The sequence below is a fragment of the Stomoxys calcitrans genome, chromosome 1, assembly GCF_963082655.1.
Source record: "Stomoxys calcitrans chromosome 1, idStoCalc2.1, whole genome shotgun sequence".
Lineage (NCBI taxonomy): Eukaryota > Metazoa > Arthropoda > Insecta > Diptera > Muscidae > Stomoxys > Stomoxys calcitrans.
In genome coordinates this window covers 50,534,750-50,560,983 of record NC_081552.1, presented here as the reverse complement: position 1 = coordinate 50,560,983, position 26,234 = coordinate 50,534,750, and the positions used below count along the sequence as shown (strand labels likewise).

The 26,234-nt window shown below is 36.3% G+C and overlaps 1 protein-coding gene across 6 annotated transcripts in view; it reads right to left on the bottom strand.

The window, feature by feature from the left end:
* Positions 1-501: 501 nt before the first annotated feature.
* Positions 502-26,234, bottom strand: part of LOC106091817 (teneurin-m) — a 497,726-nt gene continuing 471,993 nt past the window's right edge. For 2 of the 6 annotated variants that reach the window (XM_059360132.1, XM_059360134.1), the window contains exons 3-10: positions 25,426-25,701; positions 24,977-25,309; positions 14,273-14,556; positions 13,436-13,847; positions 11,276-11,821; positions 11,001-11,208; positions 10,080-10,106; positions 502-7,306 (exon numbers count right to left, since the gene is read on the bottom strand). In XM_059360132.1, the coding sequence (XP_059216115.1) occupies positions 1,693-7,306; positions 10,080-10,106; positions 11,001-11,208; positions 11,276-11,821; positions 13,436-13,847; positions 14,273-14,556; positions 24,977-25,309; positions 25,426-25,701 (7,700 nt within the window). In that variant the 3' untranslated portion in view covers positions 502-1,692. Of the gene's footprint in view, positions 7,307-10,079; positions 10,107-11,000; positions 11,209-11,275; positions 11,822-13,435; positions 13,848-14,272; positions 14,557-17,917; positions 20,077-24,976; positions 25,310-25,425; positions 25,702-26,234 lie in introns of those variants that run through there. The other 4 variants (XM_059360133.1, XM_013258487.2, XM_059360135.1 and 1 more) reach the window with 4 other exon arrangements.

Genomic DNA, 26,234 nt, shown 5'->3' with positions numbered 1-26,234 from the left:
TCAGTACATCTGTATGCACTGTATAGAAATAAAAGAACACGGCCTTTGCTTTATTGGCTGTTATCGATAACTATATAGTAGACTTTGCACTAGAAATCTGGACTGGATAGTCCATCATGTTGGCAGTAGGCTCATATGTAAATAGTCTGTAAAATTGTCCAATTGCCATATGTATGTATATGGGATAAATTAAGGTTTAATTTTAAAAAATCATATAAAATAAAAATTACATTGTTGTTTTAGATCCTTTTTGTTATAAGTTTATATCATGTATTTAAAGCTTTTTGTTTTATAGAAAAAAATAAAAAATAAAACATTTTGTATGGCATAATAAAGTAAATGTAATAATAATCAAAGTTTAAGAGAGAAAACATAATAAAATTAAAAACAAAAAATTAATACTTTCTCCATTTTCATGATTTAAAAATTATAAAATCAGAACAAAATTAGCTTTATTGGTAAATGTTGGTGGTTGGGAGGAGTTTTGTAATATTTTTGATATTTTGTATTTTTGTAACTATGGGCCTGGTTTCATTTAATTGTTATTGAAGGGGTTTTTCTATGGGTTTCTGTTTATATGTATTGTGGTGAGGAGGCATGTAGTGTGTATTTTTTGTATTTTATTTTATTATGTTTTAACATTACAATTATTTAAGGAGATTCTGATTCTTGATTTTTTCTTCTGATCTTTAGCTAATGTATTATTTTTTTGTAATCTCTCACATTGATTCTCTTGTTTGCTGTTTTATTTTTATTTTTGTTTTGGTTTTTTTTTTCATACATAAAAACATTTATTTTTGTTTGTTTGCATTACTTTACTCAAGACTTGAGATTCTATTTTACTGAGTTTTTGTTTTATCTAAAGTGTATCTTGCTTTTTCGCTTGTATTTGTTGTTTTTGAAAGTATTATACAAAACTATAATACGTTTTTGTTGTTGTGATTTCTATGTATGTATTTATATATATAAATGTCTGGCTATATCTAAATTTTTAGATATTGATTTGCAAATTTTGTATTATTTTTTTTTTCTTGAGAAAGACCAAATACATAAAAAGGAGATTTCTTTTACTAGTATAAACCATCCTTAAAAATTATTTTTTAAATTTTTTTATGTATTTGGTTTTCCATTCTAATGTAGGTTTAGGCATTTCTTGACAGTGTAGCAGCCAGGGTTACCTTGCCTATACAATGCATACTTGTTTTTGGAATATTCGAGCGAGTTTGCTTAGTTTACAATTTCCTGTTTTCTTTTGCATTTCATTTCCTATACAAGTTTTTGATGTCGTTAGTTTATTTTCTATATTTATATGTATATGCATATGTTTAAAGAAAATGTTTACATTTTCCATGCTTTTTGAAGAGATTCAAATTGATTTCTCTATTTCGTTTTCATTCTTTTACTCAATTTTCAATTGTATTCTTCTTAAGTAGTTCTTAAATCGTGGTGTGTCTTACAAATGTGGGGGTTTTTTGGATTTATAATTTCATTGTTTTTCTATTTTAGTTTTATTTAATAATACAAGTCATCTTCGGTTGAGTTGCTTACCAAGTCTTTTTTATCGTTATCGTGAAAATCGTTTTCGATCTCCTGCTCGTCTTCGTTATCTTCTTCTACATCATTTGTGTTGTATTGTAGTTGTTGCAGTTGTCGTTCTTCTTCTTCGTCATTAAATTCTTCGAAAGGTTCTTTTCACGCCGACATATCTTTGAGCTTTTGCTGGCGTCGACCCTTGCCCGACGACAACCTACTATGATTGCTGCCAATCTTTCTTCTCTTGCGTTTGGCATCACGTTGGAAGGCCACATTACCGGGGTCATCTGCTAATTGTGGGTATTTGTAGATACTATGAATGTCGACTCCAATCCAACCATCCACATCACCATGTGACACCAGTTCTTCTTTTTCCTCTTCGGTCCAGTCTCCACGTCCCTGGAAACCGGCTGCCACCAATTGTTTTTCCAATTCCCATGCCCTTTCCACCGCTCGCTTATGGGCATGCTTTAGAATACGATGTCTCTCTTGCTCAGGATCTACTCCATATTTAATGATAACCACTGCGTCGGGCCCATGCAAGCGCAACTCTTTGGCTGCCGAACCACCATGATCGGTAATTTCATGTGTTGATATGTTGAACATGCCTCCCAGTCTTCGCAATTCCTCATTGTCATCTCGCAATTTCAACACATTGTCCTTGACAAAGTAGAAGACATCTTGATCGTGTATGCTAAAGTGCAAGTCCAAGAAGTGGGAGTTGTTGAATACCGAAGAGACCACATCCTGCACCACACTATTCGAGCCATCCACCACACTGACCAAAGCTCGGCCACCAATGCGTGAAAGCAGCACTCCTTCGCCAAATACAGCCCGACGATAACTGACTCGCGGCAAGAGGTTGCGCATTTTAGGTTCCATCTTCAGCAAAGGCTTGGGTACAAAATCAAAATCGCTGAATTTCTCATTGGTCTTCTCCACAATGCACTCCAAACCTGAGATAACACCAAAGTCGGGAGCCAAGCTGTGGGACTTTATTGAAGCCTGTGGATTGTATTGTGTGGCCTTGGTATATTTGGAGCTTTGCATGTTGCTTAGATCATAGCCAAACAATTGAAGCCAAGATTCCAATTCTATCATGTAGTTTTGCTGCTTGCTGGGATTAACAGGATCATTATTGTGATAGCGATAGATAAACACATCTGTGGGATGAGACATTTCGGTGGCCAAGGTTTCCCACAAGGGTGTCATCCATTGTCCCAAGGTGGGATCATACAGACGACTTTCGGTATAGATCAACTTTGTATGAGGATCCAAAAGACCTCCATGAAAATCGATGGGTATAAAGAAGTCAGGATTGGTGTCTTTGATAATGCGGCCAAATGGTGTTCTCTTCATTTCCTTCACTATGGCACCATTCATATCGAAGTAGGCCAAGGGAGAGCCATTCTGATCAGTGGCCACATAGAAGCGCTGTTCTCCGGTTTCCACCGCCATCAGCATGTCACGATCATCATAGAAGAAACGTATGGTCTTCTGTACCTTGGGGAAGTGCATATGGGTCAAGAGCATAGGCGACTTGGGATTTGCATAGTAGTATTGGGTTACATTACCCTTGCTGTCATGCCAGGCCACCAGCCGACTGCGATCATCATAATAGTACCAGGTCTGGAAGCGTTCCCTCTCAAAGGCATGTATCAATTGGCCACGATTATTGTAACGGTATTTCTGTTCACCATGGCGCACCACAAATCCGCGGGCATCATAGTTGTTGAATTCGATCTCACCCACCTGTATTACTCTATCGCCAATGTCATAGCCCAAATTTATCTTTTCTCCCTGGTCTATGACACCCACAGTGTTGCCATTCTCATCGTACAAATATTTCCAGTTGTTGGTACCCAATACCTCTATGACATGGCCGTCAGCATTATAGTTGACCTTGTCGAAGGCTGTGGAACGGCCAAAGGTAGTCTTTTGGGATTTGATGCGATTACGCAAATCATAATCCAATTCCAATCGGAAGACATCAAAGCTCTTGATGTTCATCAGCACACTCTTGATGCGGCCATGCTGATCGTAGTCAATGATGGTAAAGAACTGTTTCGAAGAATCTTGGATCACGGTGCGGTTAAAGGCATTGCGGGTTATTTTCAGATCCTGCACCACCTCCAACTGACCAAGATTTTGGCTGAACTTATATCGTGTGGTGGGCATCTCCTTATCATCGATGGACATTTCTACGCCAGTCAAGCGGGCATTGCCATCGTAGGCGTATTTGTAGTGAGCCGAGGCCAAAGAGTTTTTGGAACCAAAACGTAGTTTCTCATCCTTCAAGATACCCGCATGGTATTTAAACTCACGGCGTAATTCGAAACCTGGCTCCTGCACCTCCACAGACTTCACCAAACTTGTAGCTTCTTGGTAATTGTAGTGAGTACTGGAAAGGCCAGCCAAAATGGTTTCCAAACGACCAGAATTGTCATGCACAAACGCAACCTTGCCTGACTGATGGGGATGTATCTTGGCCAATATCTGGCCTTCATCATTGTACAGAATTTCGAAGGGATGACGATTTATGGGCGAGAAATATTGGTACTTGAAGAAGCCCAAGGATGTTTGCAGCGAGAAGGAGTGTATGTGTCCTCGTGGTGTGGTCAGACTCTGTAAAGCTCCAGCATCATCGTATTGCAGCAGATAATCCGATTTCCTGGGAGTGGTTACTTTCAAAGGCAGCGAACCATACATATCCTTGAAGTTATAAAACATCGAAGAACCATCGCCATATTTGATTTCATTCAAGCGGCCATTGCGATCGAAGGTATAGGCCTCTTGCAAATTACCCCACTTCCAGGTGACCAGGCGACCGAAGCGATCGTATTCCAAATCGACATCAGCATAGTCTCCCGACTGAGGACGGAAACTAACGGGACGCGAGGTGCGATCATAGGTAACATTCAACAACTCCTGCTTATCATCAACCAATACCACAATGGATTGGGTATCACGATCATATTCCAAAGTGAGAACATTGTCGCCATTGACTCGTAGTTTGCGGCCAACTTGAGTAACAGTGCGGGGACCTTTGTTCTGTTTGCCCTGCTGCAGGCGTCTTACAAAGTAGCGCCACTCGAAACGGTTGGCCAGATCGCCGGCAATTTCGGTGCGTTGCTTGGCGGGCACAGGGTAGCTTTCGCCAATAATGGGACTGATTTCAGCCAAAATAGGATAGGGCACCACTTCCATCTGCAGCAAATGTCCCCATGGTGTAAGGCTGGTGGTGGAACCATCCATTTCTACCATGGTCTTGGATTCGGCCTCACCATTACGCACTACCACTGTTGAGCCTTGGATCAGCATAGAGATTTCCTTTTGAGCATTCTCAGAAACCTTAACTTGGGCTCCCTTTACACTTAAATCGAAGGCCAAATCAATGACACGTCCCGTAGGTGTAACGGCCGAGGTCAAGCGACCAAACTCATCATAGTTGTAGACATATGATCTTCCCGTAGAGTCCAGCTTGGTTTTCAGCAAACCTGTGGGTCCATGGTACTCAAAGGTCACATTGTAGTTGTCGGGGGTATTCAGCTCATGCAACATTTTCATGCGGGTCATGCGTAGACGGCATTTCTGGCCCTTGGTGTTTTCAATCGAGTTAACCTGGGAGGTGTAGTCACGCAGCAGGAATACCTTGTTGCCAGCGGCATCGGTTACGGTGCTCAATTTGCCATTGGAGGTGTTGACATTGTAGGTAAAAACATAGGTGGTTTCACCGGTTAGTATGTTCTTGGTCAAAACATGTTGGCCAAAACGATTAAAGATGTAGATCTCTTGCATATCCGGAGCATAAATCTCATATTCGCGTGAAGAACTGGCTTCAGGAATGCTGGACATAACGGCACGTATGCGATAATTGGCTTGGTCAGCTATGTGGACATGTCCATCAGGGGTTACAGCCAAAGCGGCAATGGTATTAAACTTGGCACTTGTAGCCAGGAAATGGTCTGCCTCAAAACAGTCGCAGCCACGTTCCAGACAATTGCACTTCGATTCAACTCCAGCAAAGGCGGATATACGGCCATTGGTACCAATGACACGGACACGATTTATGCGCTGCGAATCACTCTCGGCCACATACAGTTCTCCCAGAGGACCAAAGGCTATGGACTGTGGCATAACCAAGGTGGCATGGGTGGCCAGGTCAGAGTCGTACAGGAACGAGGAGGTGGCACAGTGCAAAGGACGGCCTGAGATAACACGGACGCGGCCATCTGGAGTCATGCGCAGAATCATATGGTCATCAATTATGTGCAGAGTATTGTCCAGAGGACTCACTGCCAATTCGGTGGGCCAACGCAGATGCATCTCCTCCAACTTCAAAGTACCCTCACAGGGTATGGGTTTCCAGTGAGACTTGTGCATGTGATTACCAATCAAAGTGCTGACGATGCCATCTCTATCGACCATGCGAATGTTGGTGCCATCGGCAAAGTATAGGATATTGTCGCTGGAAATTGCAATGCCTTTGGGATAGGCCAGCTTGGCGTCCTTGGCCAGAGCTCCATCACCGCAATGCGCTTCATCGCCAGGAAGGCAGCGTTCTCCGGAGCCAACAATGGGTTCCCAATTCTTTTCCGGTTGCGAATAGTCATTTGTGTCTCGTACCCTTATGATTTGATGAGATTCTGGATCGGATATGTAGAGGGTGCCATCCAAGGGACTAAGGGCCATGTGATAGCGATAACTGACTCGTGTGGCGTTTAGTTTGACCACTGTGCGCACTGTGCCATCGGTCATGATGCGACGTATGTAGTTAAAGTCACCTACATACAAACTGCCATCGGGAGAAGCGGACAAGGCCACTGGAGCCAATAGTCGTTGTCGCAGAGACAAGCCATCACAATCCATGCACTCCAAGGGCCGTTGGTGTCCATCACCCATGGTGGTTAGGATGACACGCGGTTTATTTTTCAAATAGATATTGGAGCCATCGCCTTTCTGCAAAATACCCTCATGGAAATTGTAGCGATGATGTATGTCGAGATTCCAACCGCCCACCTCAGAGATGGACATGTCGTGACCAGATAGCTTGGTAGTTTGAATATCCCAAATAATGTCCTTGCAGTCGGTGTATTGATAGCCCACCTTAACTATAGCGGTGGTGACACCATACACACGTTGACGATAGATATTCAGACGATTCCAGGCATAGGTGAATTTAATTCCTGGGTCAGCTTCGAAAACACGATCGAACAGTATGCCCTCAATTGTTATGCGCAGATGGATTAAATGCAAGGTGGCAGGTATGGTTTCGGGCGTCAGTTGAAGTTTTATGGTGGATAGATAGCCAGCAGCCCTTGATGAGTGATAGACTAGATTAAGCCCAGTACCGGGTATTTGTAGCGATTCTTGTATAACTTGTGATTCGGCCAATATGGCAGATCGATCGGGACAAGCACCTTGGAAACCATGTTTCCAAGAGGCCAGCACAACGGGTTTCATTAGGTCATAGTCATGGGAAAAGCAGGTGTGCGTAGTCGTTGTAACACTCTTCTCTTCGGACATGGACATGATGACGGTGTCGATAATAATGACCTCATTCCATGGTACTTGGACAATGCGGGACTGGGGACGGAAAGGAGAGCGGCCGAACTGTAAAGTAACAGCTCCACCACCATTCACCATTAAATCAAACCAGCCATCATCACGGGTGAGGGTGAAGCCTTCTAGTAGGGTGGTGGTAGAGACTCGAACACCTACTAGTCCCATGCCGAGGGAGGTCACCACTCGACCTCTTATAACAGCAGAACGACTAAAGTGGAAGGGAAAACAATTCGCAAAATTAGTTTTGGGAAAATAATGATTGCAGGATTTTTTTTTTCTAAAGACTGGCTAACAAGCATTGATTTTTTTTTTGTTTTTTTTCAAAAACAAATATAAAAAAAACATAAAAACTAATTTTAAAAATTTCACACACACAATAACTAAAAATACAAGAACATTGAAGGTTTTACATAATACGTATTTTATTTTATTAAAATTAACATAGATATTTGTTATTATTTGTTTTTATTTTAAAACCCAATAATTGAAGTCTTGTTTTTTCAATCATAAAATTTGCTTAGCTGACAATGCAGCTGTCGAGGAAACTGCTGTCAAAACAGGACACGGAAACGCAGAGATATACTCGTATGTATCAAGGCGAAAAAAGGGAAAAAAATGTGAAATTTTCAAAACTACCAAGAAAAGAAAGAAAAAACTACTACAGAAACTAAGAAAATATCGTTAGAAATCTGCCTAAGTCCAATTTATCGAAACTACTAAAATATTGAGAAAGAACAATTAATGAAAGATGTAGAGTTACAAACTGTACGGTATTAATTTCGATTACAAAATGTTATCGAAATAATTATACTGCCTGAAGCAAAATAAGTTTTTTGACGTAATTAGAAATATCTTTAATCGATTTCGAACAAAAATGTTTTTTTTACTGAGATAAGAGTTTGAAAAAATATTCATTTATAAGTCTTTAAAGTGTTTAGTTGATAAAAATGTTTAACTTTTAATCGACACTTGAATTTAAGCATGCTTTCAAAATCTTTTTTGATTGCTCAAAGTGAACGAAATTCTTTTTCTTGCAAGTGCCAATCAATAATAAAAATTATACATCAGAAGGAGATGTATTGACTTTTATCGTATGTTATCGAACAACTATTGATAACATGCGAACAGAAAATATTTACCCCAAATGGATTGAAAAAATTGATTTGGATGAAACTGATATGGATAAAAAAAGAATTATCGAATGTTACATATGGCTATCGAAAGTTTACTAAGTCGCTATGTTGAGTATTTGTCTCGCTCTATATAGCGTGCATGTCGATATTATACGATAAAACTCGTATTGCTTTATAAAGAGAACAACATTTTTTAGCTCCATATGGATCAAAATATAACTCATTCAAAACTATAGTAGATTTACTCCATACGGATCAAAAAGATTTATCGAATGTATCTATGGTTATCGAAAGTCATTCAGAGCGAAATTTCACTGAGTACCTATTTGTAGTTCGCTCAACATAGATAGCTATATAAGCTATTGAATACATAGTGGCTTTAAGTAATTGTCGATAACAGTCGATAACTTTCGATAACCATCTTATGACTTTATAAGTAGACCAAATTTTTTTTCTTTGACTCCATATGGATTAAAATATGATTTATTGCTTTTTGTCGAAAATCATTTGTGGTTGTGGATTTGCCTTGATCTAAATTTTTAAATAACGATCGATAACAACCGATAACGTTCGATCACAGTCTATAACTCCCTTTTTTATTTAAATAGTTCACAAAATATGTTTCTGTTATGCTCTCCACACGAATCAAAAAAATTATTTATGGACTGTTATCGCTCATTATCGAAAGAACTTCAGATAAAAAGTATTCTTATACAGTTTAATATAAACTACTTTTATTTCTTTTTCTAAATAATTTTCGTTAATATTCGATAACTTTTGGTAACAGCATTTTGGTCGATTACCCAATTCTTGTAAACCTCAACATTATCGGTATTTAGCCGAATGACATTTTTACGTTTTATCAATTTTTGTCATTCCGTTTGCAACACATCGATATCAATTTCCGATCCTACAAGGTATATATATTTCGGATCGTCGTAAAGTTCGATTAAACGATTAAAAAGACGATTTAACGATGTCTGGGTTTCTGTCCGTCCGTCTGTTGTAATCACTCTGCAGCCTTCAAAAATTGAGATATTGAGCTTAAATTTGGCACAGATACGTCTTTTTGCTGCACGCAGTTTAAGTTCTTGAACGGGCCAAATCGGACCATACTTACTATATAGACCGGTCTATAAAGCGTCTAAAGCCCATAAAAGCTTTATTTATTACCAGATGGTGTTGGAATTTTAAATAATGAGTTGCTTTAGGCCTCCCTTCATCAAATTTAAATATGGTTCAGATCGGACTATATTTGGATATGGTTGCCATGTACATCAGTTTGCCGGTTAAGAGTCTAAAGCCCATAAAAGCTTTATTTATTACCCGACTTCGTTGAAATTTGAAATAGTGAATTGTATAAAGCAACATCTGATCCAATTATGATCCAGATCAGACTATATTGATATAGCTGTCATATAGACCGATAGTGCAATTAAGGTGTTAATCGCATAAAAAGCTGATTTATTGATTGCTTTAATAAAATAGGATGAATAATATATCCATGGTGGGGTATGCCCAACTTTGGCACGGCCGAACTTAACACGCTTTTACTTGTTTAGAGATAATTTATGTTCACTCTATAAATAATTTACTTGAGTTTCTCTACTATTAGCCAAGTTTATAAAAACTTATCGATATGGACTCGGTCTGCACAAAGGCAATAAATTAACGATATATGATAACAAACATAGGAAAGGTTTAATGAAGTGAAAATGTTCAATTAGTTAAGGAAACGAAAAATTAGAAAAAAAAACTAAGACCAAACAACCAGGATTTTATTTTGTTAGCAGTTTAAAATTATGAGTAGTTTTTTGTTTTTGCTTAATCTGAAGTAGACCATCTTACCTTGCATTGAAATAATTCCAAAAAATGCTGTTAGTGATTTTTAGAGATTAGTTTTGATTTCAGATTCGAACGTTTGGACGTTTTGAGTTTTAGTAGGATTTTTTTAATAGATATGCCGAATGTTTTTGTGAGGAAAGTTAGTTAATTTTGTATGTTTTTTAGTTTTTTTCAGGTTAAGGATGATAATAGCAGTAGATGAGAGTGCGCGCGCGTTTTTATATTTGATATTTTTTTATTTGATTTTTGTAATTGTTTTTTTTTTTTTTTTAAGAGGAGAGTTAGGAAGAGAAAAAGAGCAAAGAAAAAAATTTCAACATTAGCAAATGTTTGTCAACCAAAAACCCCATGACCAAAAAAAAAAACTAAAAATTTAAGTTGTACATGTGAGCCCTAAAACCTCTTCTTATTTGGTTGTATGATTATATTATTATTATTTTCTTGATTTTGTTAAACCACTTAACATAAAACAAAGGACTTGGTTTTTTATTTTTTAAGTAAACGGAGGGATTTTGTTTTGTATACATATAAGATGGGGAAAGCAATTTTTTTAGAGGGATAAGGATTTTTTATAGACAAGGTCACAAAACTTAAAAAGATAAACATTAAAAATATATATGTAATATATAACAAATGCAAACTAGTTGTTTACTTTTTTTTTGAAAAAGGGAAAAGCTTTTCAAACATTTTAAAAGAAAAATTCTATTGCATTAAATTTAATTAGCAACTTCATTTTTTGTTATAAATAAAGGAAATTTTTGAAAAATGTTAAGCTTTTCCCTTTTCTTTAAAATTTTTTTTCTATTTTCATTTTTTTTTGTTTTAATAATGATTTCTTTTTTCTTAAAAAAAAATTGAGCCCAATTCTTTGAAACAAACTGAAAAACAACTATTTTCAAACTAAGCTTCTAATCTGGAACTTACCTTTCATTGAAGGTTTCTAATTTGGCATAATTTTGTAAACTACTTTCATCGATTAAGAATTTCATGCGTTCAAAGAAGGAAGCCGTTATGGCAGGTGGTTGTTTGCGCAGCAGTACATCTATGGGTTTGGGTGCGGAAACACACAGCTGGGATGTTTTGCAAACATGGCTAGCACAGCACTCAGGATCTTCACAATCGACTAAGCCATCTAGTAAATGTAGGAAAAAAAAATTATTATCAACCTCTATGGTAAACTCTTTACCACCATCACTTACCCTTATCATTATCCTTGCTATCACCACAATTCAATTCCAAGGCAATACCACAATCTGCTCCATCCCAGCCCTCATAACAGCGACACTCCCATTGCCCCTCGCCGCTAACGCGACACTGGCCATGACCCGAACAGGAATTGGGACATCCTTCTATGGTACAATGTTTGCCATTCCATCCGGTAACACATAGACAGGTGCCATTCTTACATTGGCCATGTTCATTGCAACGGGCATCACATAGTTTAGTATTGCAATATTCGCCACCCCATCCCTCGTCACAGGCACAAGCATCGCCCACACAGCGTCCATGTTGGCCACAATCTAAATCACACAGTTCTTTGGAGCAATCGTCACCACTCCATTTGGGTTCGCAGGTACAGGTTTGTGAATCTAAATCGAAAGTGCCATGACCCGTACAATCGGGTAGACATTGTAGAGCATCTTGATCCATGGTGGCACAATCGGGACCTTTCCAGCCCTTTTTGCAAATACAAGTACCATCAGCGCAAAAACCGTGGCCAGAACAGGTGGGATGGGGACAATCAACTGGAAAGCGAGAAAAGTAGAGAAGAAGAAGCATTAATAAAAATATCACATATAGACTATCAGAACCAAAAATTATTAAATTCGTTATTTTACGATTATTCTATCATTTTTTCGATATTTTTCGATTATTTCTGAAAATTGATATTTTTCTTTTCTTTTATAAAATTATAAATTATACTGGTCCTGTTTTATTTTTGCACCATTACGAATTATTCAGTAGTACCAGATAGATTACCAGTGCAAAATTACATTGAATAGAAATTGATAACAGTCGATAATACGCAATGTAGTGTGAAATAAAACAAGGTCAATGGCTATGTGCAGTAGAGCTGGCAAAATATCGATGGCACTATCGATATATTATTTTTGTCTGAACATCGATTTTTCCAATCGATACTATCGGCTATGTTTGATTTTATGCAAAATTGGCGATACGACACTGAATGTATCCTTCAGGATACATTGCTCCTATTGAGGCCGCAATTTTCATCCGGTTAGACTAAAACTCTTTACAATTATTTCTCTCATGACTTCCAATCAACTTTATTAAATTTGGTTTCATTCGGTCTGTGCACTGATATTGCTTCTACATAAATCGATCTCCTTATTTTTACTCAGTTTCGTTGGGAATATAGGTGATGGGAAATCAACGATAGTATCGATACTATCGATATTTATTATTAGAAATATCGAAAATATCAAATGTTGCCTATTATCGATAGTTCACCAGCTCGAATGTGCAGTTTAAGTCAGATTCACTGCATAGATTTTCAGTGATGGGTTCATATCGAAATCATGCGAAATCTGTGGATGAAATATAAATTGCACTGTACTATTTACTAAAATAATACAGTTTCACTTTTATACATTCACATATTATACATAATTGTCGTTGTTTAATTGTAAAACTGTATATGAAAATGAACCTGTTATCGCACGATAACTAACTTTGCATTAAAACTCAATTCAGTACAAAATGAAACCGACCACTTAATAAGGAATATGTGATGATATATTATACCTAATTTATCGACATTCATTTGGTAGGGACATAACAAATCAGGATATTAACAATAATTGCTGTGTTTATTTTAGTACTATATTGTGCAAATCAGGATTAATCGTTTCTTATTATATGTTATTGCATGTTATCGATAACTTATCAGTATAATTGTGCACTGATGTTTTATTCAGAACATCCGATTTGCACCGGATGGGTCTATAATAAAAACACAACCAATAGTTCATGAAGACAAAATAGTTGTAAATTTAGAATGGCATTTTTCATAAAGTAATTAAATAGAAATGAATGGATGAGACACAAATTATAAGCCCTGTGAAGATTTTATATTTTTCCATTATTGATTATAGCTAATGAAGTTAAACTAACAACATCCGTGTTTTATTTTACGATGCAACTCAAAGACACGATTGCTCCATTGTTGTAGTTATCGATATATTGCGATTACAGCCAATAAAATGCGATTTGCACTATAAAGTATTTAAATAAAACTCGGCGGAGGTGGTAAATATGGCCGAGGTTGTTAAAAAAATAAAAGGGTGGTCAATGATAAGATACGTTTCCCCAAACTAAGCAGGTTTAGGTTTATTTACCTTCTTCACAGAATTTTCCTTTATATCCTCGCATACATTGACATTTTCCACTGACACAATGACCATGGCCATTACAATCGGCCACCTCACATTCATCGTGCCGCAAAGAGCACTCTTTACCCTTCCAGCCGGGATTACAAATACACTCGCCATTGATATATTCACCATGCTGTGAACACAGCACAGGACAAACACTTTCGCTACAATCGTCACCGCCAAATCCGGGATTACACTGACAGTGGCCCAGCAAACACTGGCCATTGCCGGAGCATCCATTTGGACAATTCTGGGTCATGTCTTCGGCAATTGTGGCATAAAAAGTAATTTCCTGTGCATCACCATCGTCGTTGTACAGTGAAACAAACCAATGACCGGGTTCCATATAACGTGTAACTTCGCGAGTTATCGATTGCTGGTATCGAGAATCAATTATCGTTCGGGCACAATGTAAAGAAACAGTCCGTTTTGATGTTGTTTGTTGTGTGGTATGAGGAGGTATGTGTAACGGTAATGAAATGATAGTTTTGAGGTATAGGTAGGTGTGATTGGTGGTAGATATGCGTTTTTATAGGCCGAGGAGATGCACATGAGAGTTGGATATATAAGTTTGAGAGAATGTGTGTGTGGGTGTATATTTGGTTTGTGAAGAGAAAGCATGAAAGTACACAAAAAGACAAAAACACATTTGATTAGGTTAATATTAAAAGCAGATTTAGTAGAACACCTTAATATTAATATTATAAAACCTTGAAAGCTTCACCACTTCTTGGGACGGGGGTTTTTATAGATCCCTCTAAGGATTGTAGTTATTGCGAAAAAAACAAAAGATATACTTACGTGTGCTGCTCTTGTGGATCGTGTACTGGCACTAAAACCACTTAACACTTCCTTGAAATGATATTGGGTATGTGTAGGCAGGGCATTGCGACGTCCATAAACACCTATTGAGGCTCCACGTGGTATGGTATAATCGAATTTAACATAGGCCGGTTCCGATTGATAGAATTGCATATTCCAATAGCTATAGGGTTGTATTTCCTTGGTTAATTTTTGTCCCAATGTTATTTGACCGAATGTTGTGCCATCTGGTGGGAAGCTACGAGCTGGGAAAGTGCGAGCACCTAGACATTGGTTTTTTGTTTGATTTTGTTTCATAATATATCCAAGTGATACAGCAAGAAGTAGAAGAAAACATAATAAGGCATGTTTGGGGTTAGTTTTTAATAAACGGTACGTATAAAGAAATTTTATTGGATTATTATATGTGTATAGCTCTAACTAAATATGATTTGATACCAGTACAAGAGATGAGAGGAGGGAATTTGTACAGATATGGATATATGTATATGTATAGTTTTTTGATTTTGTTATTTGTTATTTGAGATTTGGAATTGTCCAATTACAAATTTTCCTTTAAGCTCCTGTTGCAATGCAGCAGTATTGTTAAGCTATCTTGCAGTTAGAGAATTCAATAATTTTTTGTTAGAAGAATAAATTGTTTGGTAGTTGCTTTTGCATCCATATATAACAATAAATTAAAACACAAATGTTTTGCTACGATAATTTATGAGAGTGAGACCGGCGAAAACTGCAGCGAAACTATCATTAACTATAATAAACAATAACCGAAAATGGTGTTAATTAAAATATTCAAAAAAAGTAATTATCGATAGTCAAAATCAAAAAACAAAAATCGATAACACAAATTATTGATAACCGCAAAATCTTATTATATTATGAATCAAAGAAAAACTAAAAACCGATAATATACATAAACGATAATTCGAAATCGATTACATCAATCTTTAATTATATAATAAGAGTGTTCGCGTACTTAAAAACGTGTGCAAAATTGAACAAATTTTTACTGCCAGCTTAATCCTTTATTTGCCAGCAGAAGGAAGGTTTTCTTCTAGCAGTAATTTGCAGCATCGAACAGATATTAATTGCAACCATTTGTTTTATTTAAATAAATAGGAAGAGGGAAAAGGCTGATCTTACGCTCCTCTAAATTTTTACTTGAAAAGTACCCGAACAGACCTAATTTTATTATTATTTACTGAATTTAACGATTAATAACCGAAATTGTCGAAAACCATAAAAATCGATAACATAAAAAATACGTTTTTTCTATTATTTCCGGATATGATTATCATTTGAAACTGAAAAAATTCTCTTTATCAGTGTTAACAATAATTTCCTCTAAATTATTTACCAAACTACGTTCTCTTTGATTAGCAATGATGTCGTTTTTAGAGATATAGCAATAGCTAAGTGTTTAAATTATGTTATATTTTTACTAATGCCAAATAGGGGTTAATAAGTTATTGTTGTTGGAACTTGATGCGCGAAATGATAAATTTTACTTGCATTTAGATATAATTTACGAAACAACATTTTGAATAATGAAATAAATCGAGTTGCAATAAAAGACCTGTGTTTGCTATTATTGAAGGTTTCCAGAACAAAGAGTCAAGTCGAAGGTCTAAATAAATGCTTATTGCTTTTCCTAACGATAAACCTTAGCAGGCAGATGGGTGCCGGTTAGCGACATATCGTCCCGATAACTACAGCTGTGTTTGTTTACCAAGTGTTTCATAATATAAGGGTGTGTTCGCGTAGTTATCCATTAACAATTGGCCACTAAAATTTTGCAAAATAGTAAGAAACTTCTGCGAGGGGAAAAACATCCAGAAGAAATTTGCAACCTTACTTTTTCTAAAGCATGAATGACTTGGCGTAAAAGTTTTTTGAGTACGAGAACACTAATTGCTGATTGCTGGATAATGTTGACATATCTTCTAAATTACTTTAAAAGTGTACGGAAAAACCAAATTTGTTACCAGGAGGTTTATCCCCACAATAAATAAATGTGTTTAGATCCTTACTTAACATCAAACTTTTAATAACTTATTGAAATAAACCGGGTTTGCCACACGTGAGGTATCGAATGTTATCGCTTGCTATCAACACTAATCCTAAGCCACGATGTGGTATCTCAAATTGGCGTCAACTTATTCTCTTGCTTTGGAGAAAAATTCACTAAATTACAACTAATTTGCTGTGTTTTATTAGTAAGTTAGTTATATACCGTCCAAGTCATATGTATTGGATAGAACCCTAGTGCGAAATTGTACTGGATAGTTATCGATATGATGCGATAACATAATAATTAACTTATATAACGTGATTTCCACTGTATATAGTACTAAAATAAAACACAGCAATTATTTCCTCATGGCCCGTTTACATGGCACATCTAATGCATGGTCATTGTAATAGTATTGGTGAAAACAAAGTTGTATGCGTCACATGTACACATAACAATCAGTCATGGCTGCAAAATCAAAATCATTTGATTTTTTCCATGAATGTCGCCTATCTATTACCGTTTACAAAGAAATGAGTAATCATTAATTGACATATGTATATTGAAAAGACGTTCTGTGCCAAATAAAGTAATAAAATGATAAGTAAAGTATGAAAAATTAAATAAAATCAAAGAAAAGAAAAAATCGATGTACCGCTTTCGGCAGAAGCTCTAATAAATGAGTACGATCATGATGTGTCGTCTAAAAGGGACATTATAAACAGCTTTAGTAATGAGTTATCGGTATATAACAAAAAGCATGTCCTCTTCGATAAATATAAATAACCTCAAACAATATTAGTAATTTGAATAGCTTTATGACTTTTAGGCGGCACATCATGACCGTGCCCATCGTGTAGACGTGTTGATTACAGGTTTTGCCAAAAACAGTACATCGATTTTTTCTTTTCTTTGATTTTATTTAATTTTTCATACTTTACTTCTCATTTTATAATCTTATTTGTCACAGAACGTGTTTTTCAACAACTGTCAATAATTGATTATACATTTCTTTGTAAACGGTAATCGATAGACGTCATTAAGCGAAAAAAATCGAATGATTTTGATTTTTCAGCCATGGATGATGGTTATGTGTTCATGTGACGAATACACCTTTGTTTTTACCAATACTATTACAATGACCACACATCAGATGTGCCATTTAAACTCAGCATTAAGATCAAACATTCAATGTTAGCGCAAAGTTAATGTTTGTTTTGTTGGTTTTTGATAATTTAGCTACTAAGACTTCCATATTATTTGTGTTTGCATATGAAATGGACTTATAATTTTGAAAAATTTTTGGGTGAATGCATTAGGATGATCATGATGTTTCTGATGAAAAGCCAATACTTTCTTGAAAATGGCGAATTTGCAAAATAAATTAAATGGTGGTCCAGTGATTACAATTTTACCATTATGCAATTGATGATATGGATGAAAATTAATAAATGGTAGTAAACAAAGTAAATAAATGAGTTAAAAAATAATTAAAATATTAAATCATTAGTAGATAATGCCTTTACATATTTATTGTTGTGCCCTCTTTACATATGAATGTTTTTAGTAAGTTGGAAAGTTAGTTTGTAAGAAAAATCATAAACACAAATCACCTTCAAGTATAAGTATAGGCATAACATCAGGACATGCAAACTTTTCACCATTACTGTTATTTTTTGTATTTGTATTAGTTTTAGCGATGCCATTAAAATCAGAGCTTGCTGCTGCAGTGCTTAGGCTAACATCATTGGGCATATTAGTAGTGGTAGTAGAAGTTGTACCATCACTAACATTTAAGCTATCATCTGCTTTAAAAGTTTCATCATGGGTAAAATAAGTGTTGGTGACAGGTAGTATGGTGGTGGGGTTGGAAGTTGATGTTGCAAGTTGTATAGTGTCGCCTGCCGCTTGGTTAGTGTTGATAGTGGAAATTTTAAATATGTCATTGTCAAAGTCATTATTGTCATTATTTGTCATTTCTTCGCTGGTGGTGAGAGTTGAGAATTGAGTGCTACTGTAGCTGCTATCGGTGGATGGAGACATTGTTGAGGAATCTTCGTGGGAAGCAGAAGAGCTGGAGAATAGGCCACATGCACAAACAGGACACTCGGGTATGGGTGGTGGCGGTTCAGGCACACAATAAGGACTGCTTTGGTCTTCCGACAATGGAGGTATTGCTGTATCAGCTTGTTGCTTGATATCTTCTTCCGCCTTAGATAACGAACTAGAGACATTTTTAACTAGGGCACTTGGTGGCAATTGTTCATGAGTTAAAACTTGCTGTATATTGTGTATTTGACCATTTTCCTGGAAGGCTGGTATATCCACGTGCAGGGTATACATATTGCCCGTGCCATCATTGGTGCCTATGGTCAAATTGACCACTATGCGCTTGTCCACCGCCGAATGGGGTATAATCTCAGCTTTCCAAGGTCTCAAAGTATTAACTTCATAGGGTTTTAAGGGAGCCGAAGTTAAGGGTTGCTCATAATTCTCCGTATTAAGATATTCCCTGGCTTTAGGATAACCAAATCTTTTTTGCCAAGCTTCCTGCCTATTTATTACTTCATTCCAATGCTTCTGGTAATCGGCATTGGGTTGCTGAATTTTTCTCTTAATATTCTTATCAAAACCTATGGTTTTGTAGAGCTCATCCTCGGAGGAATGAGTATGCTCCAGCTTAACAATGTCGATATCTTCCATTTGCATAAATCCGTTATGGGCATTCAAGGGTAGCAAGCCATCATTGAGCATAAGACTCTCTAAAGAATTTTCGGGCACTTCATTTTGTCGATTGACAGATATCGCCTTTGTTGGTCTCTGCTTATGGACATTGAATATCTTCAAATTTTCATCATCTTTATCATTTAACAATTCTTTTTTCTGCAGCTTTCCGGGCGAGTCTTGAACTTCGTTGGGTGCTGCTGTAGTTGTTAAATAAATGTCATCATTGCTGTCACCTAAATGATGGCTATTAGATGTCATTGACTCAATGCCTTCTTCTTGGTTGCGTCGTTTACGATTGATTCGAAAATTATTGTCATCTTTATCATTTTTATCATCATCAACAATATTATGAGTGTCATCATTTTGAGACTTGCTTGATTTGCTCAGCTCACTTGCAATGGGAATATTTTTATGGGTTGCTGGGACTTCCTCCCCATCATCATCATTATTCACTTCATGCTTTGCTTTTGCTGGTGATGAGGTATTTTCGACTTTTATTATGGAGTCATCAATTATGTTATCGATATTTCGTTTTAAATGGTATGTTGACACTTTCATTGTGACACCCTGGCCAGATTGTTTAGTATTGTCATAAGCAAAATTGTTTTCGTCTGATTTAAGCTCTTCGGGTGCTAGGTCAGCTTCCTCTTCATCATAATTATAATTTTCAAATATGGTAAAAGCTCGAGTCGAGAACTTTTGGGGTTTCTGCGATGTTGGAGCATTTTCTTGGGAGTATTTGAAAATATGTAATTGCTTTTCTTGTACTTTGTTTATCACATTATCAAGATTTCTTTTTTCATTATTATCCTTATTGTTATTACTTTGATTGAGATTTAATATGTTATTGATTTCCAAACTTTTCTTCTCTTCGTCTTCGTTGTACTTATGCATGAGAGTTGGTGGCGGCGACGGCAAGTCAGTTGAAATTAAATTCACCTCGCCAGACAAAGTTGTATCATTTTCTACCAACTCCTCTTCGTCTTCTTTGATAAACTTATTGTCATAATTACTTTTTATCACTAACGTATCCTCCTCCGACTCATCTGCTACATGGCTTTTATCCTTGTTGCCCTGGCTGGTGTAAGTCATATTGACTTTATTGTCATAAACTGTTTGTGCATTTGTCAAATCCTTCGTATCAACATTCACCCTGCTGCTATAGTATTCATCAAATACTTCATCATCTTCTGGCAGGTTGGTTGCTTCAACCCAGCCAACATGTTTTTTTTCGGGTGGCAATAGAACTTCGCGTTTTTTCATAATTAAGTGCTTGAAAGTTGGTTCAGGCTCTAAGTTTGATGACGCCGAGACTGATGATGATGCTGCTGCTGCTGACGATAAACTTCGTCCATATCTTTTTAAGGCTTTGCTTTGTTTCTGCTCCAGGTAAAGTTGTATCTTCTGCTCTAAAGTGTTGTTTTCTTTAGAAATAATAATTGGACTGTTGCCATGCTCTATGTTATATGCATACTTGGCATTATTCCCCACAATATTTTCATCTATTAATAAGGGATCCATAGAATAGCGAAAGTTATTTAAATGCCAAATACACTTATTATTACAACTTGATACTAAACTATAGAAAATTGAACTATTTCTATTTAAAACAACTTCTAATTACCAAAAACTAAGAAAAACTTGAAGACATTCTTTAACGTGCTTTAAAATATTAGCAGTCCATCCCGTATTTTTTGTTTGTTTATTAATTCCGCTTGCATATCTACTATAAAGTTCTGTTAACTGCTCTTGAAGTTTGCGTATCATTCCACTTCATTTATTTTGGGTAAGGGTAGTTTGTACTTATACTCGTATTTCCCTGCTCCCATATTTCACATCACTGCAACATTGTGGGTGAGAGCTTTGAGACCTACACTTAAATATTTGGCGTGGAGACGAGAGTGTTAATGGCGGTGGTGGAAGTATTTTTTAATGTCATTTACTTGTAGCCGCCGCCTTAAAGACGTTTAAGGTTTCACGCTTTAATTATGCGCGAGAAATGTATTTATAATTTGATTATATTCCCCAACTAAACGATGCCAGCAACAACAATAACAAGAACAAAACCGTAGGATAATGCTTTGAGGCATTATAAAGAAAAAGGAAGATAATTTGTATAAATTTGTCAGAGCAACATGAGGGGATGTTTGGAAAATGGGGAGGCTTTAAGAAATGCTTTCCCATTTAAGTAGCATTTGTTTTAAAAAGAAGTTCTATTTTCTCTTGCAAAGAGAAATTCTTTAAGACCATTGGGGAAAACAGTAGAAATAAAAATAATCAAACATTTTTTATTATTATTCTGGGACCATTTCAAAAATATGGACAAGTTCTATTAATTAAAGCAGAGAACACTTAAGGTACGTACAGATTAATCAAATATTGAAATTTCCAAACTTTCGTTTACAAAACTCTTCAAATGTTTTTCACTCTCAAACTCTCTCTTTTTGGAAAAAGGAACGACTTTCCGTTACCGTTTGTGCACATTTTTGAGTACGAGAACACTCTAATTGCTGTCTTCCAAATTACCTCAAAAATGTACGAGAAAACCAAATTTGTTAACAAGAGGTTTATTCCTTTGATAAATTAATGTTCCGTTTGAAATAAAAATAAAATGTTTTGAGCGTTCAGCTACTAAATAAATTGTAAAACCAGTAAGGAAGGGCAAAAGTCGGACGGTGCCGACTGTATAATACCCTACACCTACCCTATAAGTACAATGTGGTACCTATATCCAATTCTGAACCAATTTTGATGGACCTCGGCGAGCAAATATGTTCAAACTGTAAAAACAACGGTTGACAAATGACAACATTATGGCAAATTACCCAAAATCTGATGAACGTATATATGGGAGCTATATCTAATTCTGAACCGATTTCGAGCAAAATTCACAGATATTCTATGAAATTCACCAGTAATATTAAGAGTTATAATGAAATCCTTCCTGCAAAATTTCAACAGAATCGGATAATAAATGATCACTTTTTTGCAATATTTCTCAAAATCGGACGAACATATATTTGAGAGCTATATCTAAATCTGAACCGATTTCGAGCGAACTCCTCAAATACTGTGGCAGTCATTGAGGAAAGCGTTCTGCAAAATTTGTATCAATAAATGCGCTTGCAGTGACTCTAGAAGTTAAAATCGGGCGAAATATATATGAGAGCTATATCTAAATCTGAACCGATTTCCATGAAACTCACCAGTAACATTGAGAGTCAAGAGAAAATCTCTCCTGCCATATTTCGAAAAAATCGGTAAACAAAAGACCATTTTATAGCAATATTACTGCAAATCGAACGAACCTATATATGGGAGCAATATCTAAATCTGAACCGATTTTAACCAAACTCTATGTATGTTATGGTAGTCATCAAGGAAAGCGTTGTGCAATAATGTGGCAAGATTGGTCAATAAATGTACTTGCGGTGGCTCTAGGAGTGAAAATCGGGCGATATATATATCTAAATCTAAACCGATTTCCATGAAATTCACCAGTAATGTCGAGAGTCGTAAACAAATCCTTCCTGCCAAATTTCGAGAGAATCCTATAACAAATGACCATTTTATTGCATCATTACTGAAAATCGGACGAATCCAGATCTGAACCGATTTTTACAATTTCAATAGGCTTCGTCTAGGCCGAAAAACATGCCTGTACCAAATTTGAAGACGATCGGATAAAAACTGCGAACTGTACTTTGTACACAAATTAACATGGACAGACGGACAGACAGACATAGCTAAATCGAATCAGAAAGTGATTCTGAGTCGATCGGTATACTTATCAATGGGTCCATCTCTCTTCCTTTTGGGTGTTACAAAGTAATTCACTAACTTATTATATAACTTATTAATTAACTTATTATTAATTATATGCAATTTAATACAGAAACGGAAATTTCTATAACAAATTTGGCGGTTGGCAACTCAACTGAAGGTGGGTTCCAATCAATAATTGACCCATTAATGCCTATTGACATTAGATAAACTAACACGTCGAGCAGCGAATACGGGCGCTAAGTCAGACTTCGTACATTGCCTGATGTCCCCAACAACGTTGGGCACCTTGCTGCTGCAAGTTTCAGGAAGCTTTGGTCATGTAATGACCTTCATATATTGCTTGATAGACTTTATAAGCAAATTTGCCCATTAACATTCCATAAAGGAACAGGTTTAAGCTCATTGTTAAGGGAATTCCATTTTATATTTAATAGCCAAGTCCGAATGGCGTGCCACAGTGCGACACCATTTTGGGGGTTTAGTTTTTACATGCTGAACATTTTTAGGCTTGTCTAAAAGCTATCGATTTCGGGGAAGAAAAGTTGGATTCGCCAAGCATATTTTGCCATCTCAAAAGTAAACAAAACAAATGGTGGTTGCATAAAAAAGTTTTTACTAGTAAAAAAATTAATAAAAACACGTTTTAAGCAATATGCCATTGTTTTTTTTAACGATACGTTATTGTTTTTACACAATAAATTTTTTTTTTATGTGAAAGAGGACTTAAAAATATGTGGCTTATGTCGGCTCTAGCACAGTCAACAGTGTTTCCTCCTTTTTTTTGGAGGCACAAGGAGGACAACAGTCAAAGTACAATTGGATAAAGTTAGAAGCTTTTTCTTGAAAAATATCCTGCTAAATTCAGTTTAGTGGTTAAAGGACACAATTTATTGTTTGGTCATATTAGTAGACAAATTGATAATTTGCTTTGCCAATTTTGGCTTAAGCTATGTCCTATTTTTACCTTATTTCTTGAAAAAAATACTAAAAATTTTATGTAAATGGATATGTACACCGAACGGGACAATATGGTATTCAAAGGAAAGTTATTTGAGAGTAGAATACGTAAATTTATATAAAAATTTGGATCAATTCCCGGAGAAAATTATGTCCCAAATGGGCATGTGTACCAAACGGAACAAAATGGGATTCTAATGAAAGGTATATGAGAGTTAATATGAATATATATTATTTTCAAATTTAGTCCATGTCCAAAGGGGGCCGCAAACACTTAAGCATGTAGCGAAGCACACCGGACCAGACAGTTTGTAATATAATTTTGATATTATTTCAGATATTAAATAATGAATACCAAGAAACCTACAAGGAAAAATCTCTTTACCATCTGCAATGAATGTACTAATCAAATTCTTTTTTTAATTTCCAAATAACCATAAGTTGTGTATCTTTCCCTAATATTGCCCAACTAATATATTCTAGTAAATATTTTTTGTGTATGTTGACACTTTTGTTTTCTCTACGATTTTTATTTATGTCGTCAAAAACTTAGTTCGTTACTTTCCTTATTAATGTTCTAAACTTAACCAATGATTTTCTTATTTGTTGTCTTTCCTTGCAATGTCGATGTTATATGTTTTTGTTGGATCGCGTTAAGTGAAACGAATGACATTTTTATTTTCCACATTTCATTTCAGTTATACAGCTTGTTTTTGCCCTCCCCCCACTCTCTCTCCCCATTTCAAAACTATGCAGTCGTAGTAGAAACCTCTGTTTTATTTTTCTGGATTTTGCCTAACGTTATCAATTTTCCGCGTCTCAGAAAAGTAAATTCCCTTATAAGAAACCTACAAAAGAAAAACTTTTGCTTAGTTAGAGTCGTCCCTGTTGTTCTGTTTTTTTTTGTCTTCAGTCTGTTCATGTGTCTCTTTGTTAGGTTTGCCATCACACTGATTGTTGTGGAAGGGCGAAGATTTTTCATTTAATCGTCGTCGTTGTCGTAAGGAAAAATTTCTTATTTCAAAGTTTTTAGTTCTTTGGAGCTTTGTATTCCTTGGCTCTCTCTCTCTGTTCCTTTTTACTTTCTGGATTGTTGTTGTGTGCGTCTCAGTTATTCTGAGGTTTCTGTCTAATTTGTTGTTGTTTTTGTTGCTTCGATGTGAAACTCATTTAAAAAATAATTAAAACTTGTGAATAATTACCTCCATTATTGGCATTTGCCAATGGTGATGACAGCGATGTAGATGATGATGATGGCGAGGATATGGAAGTGGCTGCCTGTGATCCTCCTACGGCTACCGAAGAAGCCGATGTTGATTGGAAGGCTGACGAGGAGGCCGCCGCCGCCGATACCGAGGATGAGGGCATCGAGGACGAGGCTGTAGTGGTGGGTTGTCCAGTTTTCGAGCGTAACAAGGAATTGTGTAACTTGGAGAGGTCTGTATTAGTGCTTTTGGCCGCAGTCACCTCGGAAGCCTCATTGCCGACTAGAACTGTACAGGGGGCAGAGGGAGACCAATGGAGAACGCCAAAACCTAGGAGCAAGAAACCTCAATGAATCTTTAAAAATCAAATAAGTTTTCTAATCGTTGAAACCGAATTGGAAAAATAATAAAAGCAGAAAACGATGCATGTCTTCACTCCAACTTACCTGTTAAAAATATTAACAGCACACACATGGCCACAAACACTGATACAGATACTATGGCTATACATTTGGCCGAACATCTTGCTGCCAGATCTTTGCGGAAATTCATGGGAGCCGAATAATGATGCGAGGGTATGCCACTCATGACACTGCGTGGCGGAAGCACAGGACCCAGGCAATTGTTAGCATTCGAACGTTCATAACCTTTCAAGGTATCCTTGGTGGGTGTCGAACAAGTCGAACCGCTTTTATAATCGATGGGTGAACCTTTGTTCATGTCTGCAATGAAACAAATAAAGAAACAAAACAAAAAAAGGAGATATTAATTGTGAGGCTCTCGAATCAAAAAGGGGTTTAAAAATAAAGCCCTACAAGTTGTTCTTAAGGCAAGGAAATTTAAATCAATTTTCAAAAACAAAAGGATTTGCCCTTTTTCGAATATGACCAAGGGCTGGCCTAAGAGTTGAACAACAAAATCAATTAAATCATTGCAATGTTCGTAGTTTATAATACAATGCGAATGTGACACCCTTCCTTAAACAAGGAAAATGGAATCAAAGAGCCTGGTCAGTATGGAGAGCAGGGAAACCCATTAAAATCACACCTAATTCCCTGCACGTAACTATACATGCCAAATGGAATTGACCCTTGTTAGTAAGCTGGTAACCGATAACCCATCCAAAAGAAAAACTCAAAAAAAGGATTTAAAAAAAAAAAACAGAGAGAAAAGCCCCAAATTCACGCAAGTTTGGATGGTTTTTTAGCATTTTTTTGCTTATTGTTAGGGAAACTGTTTTTTTCCCGTCTCCCCA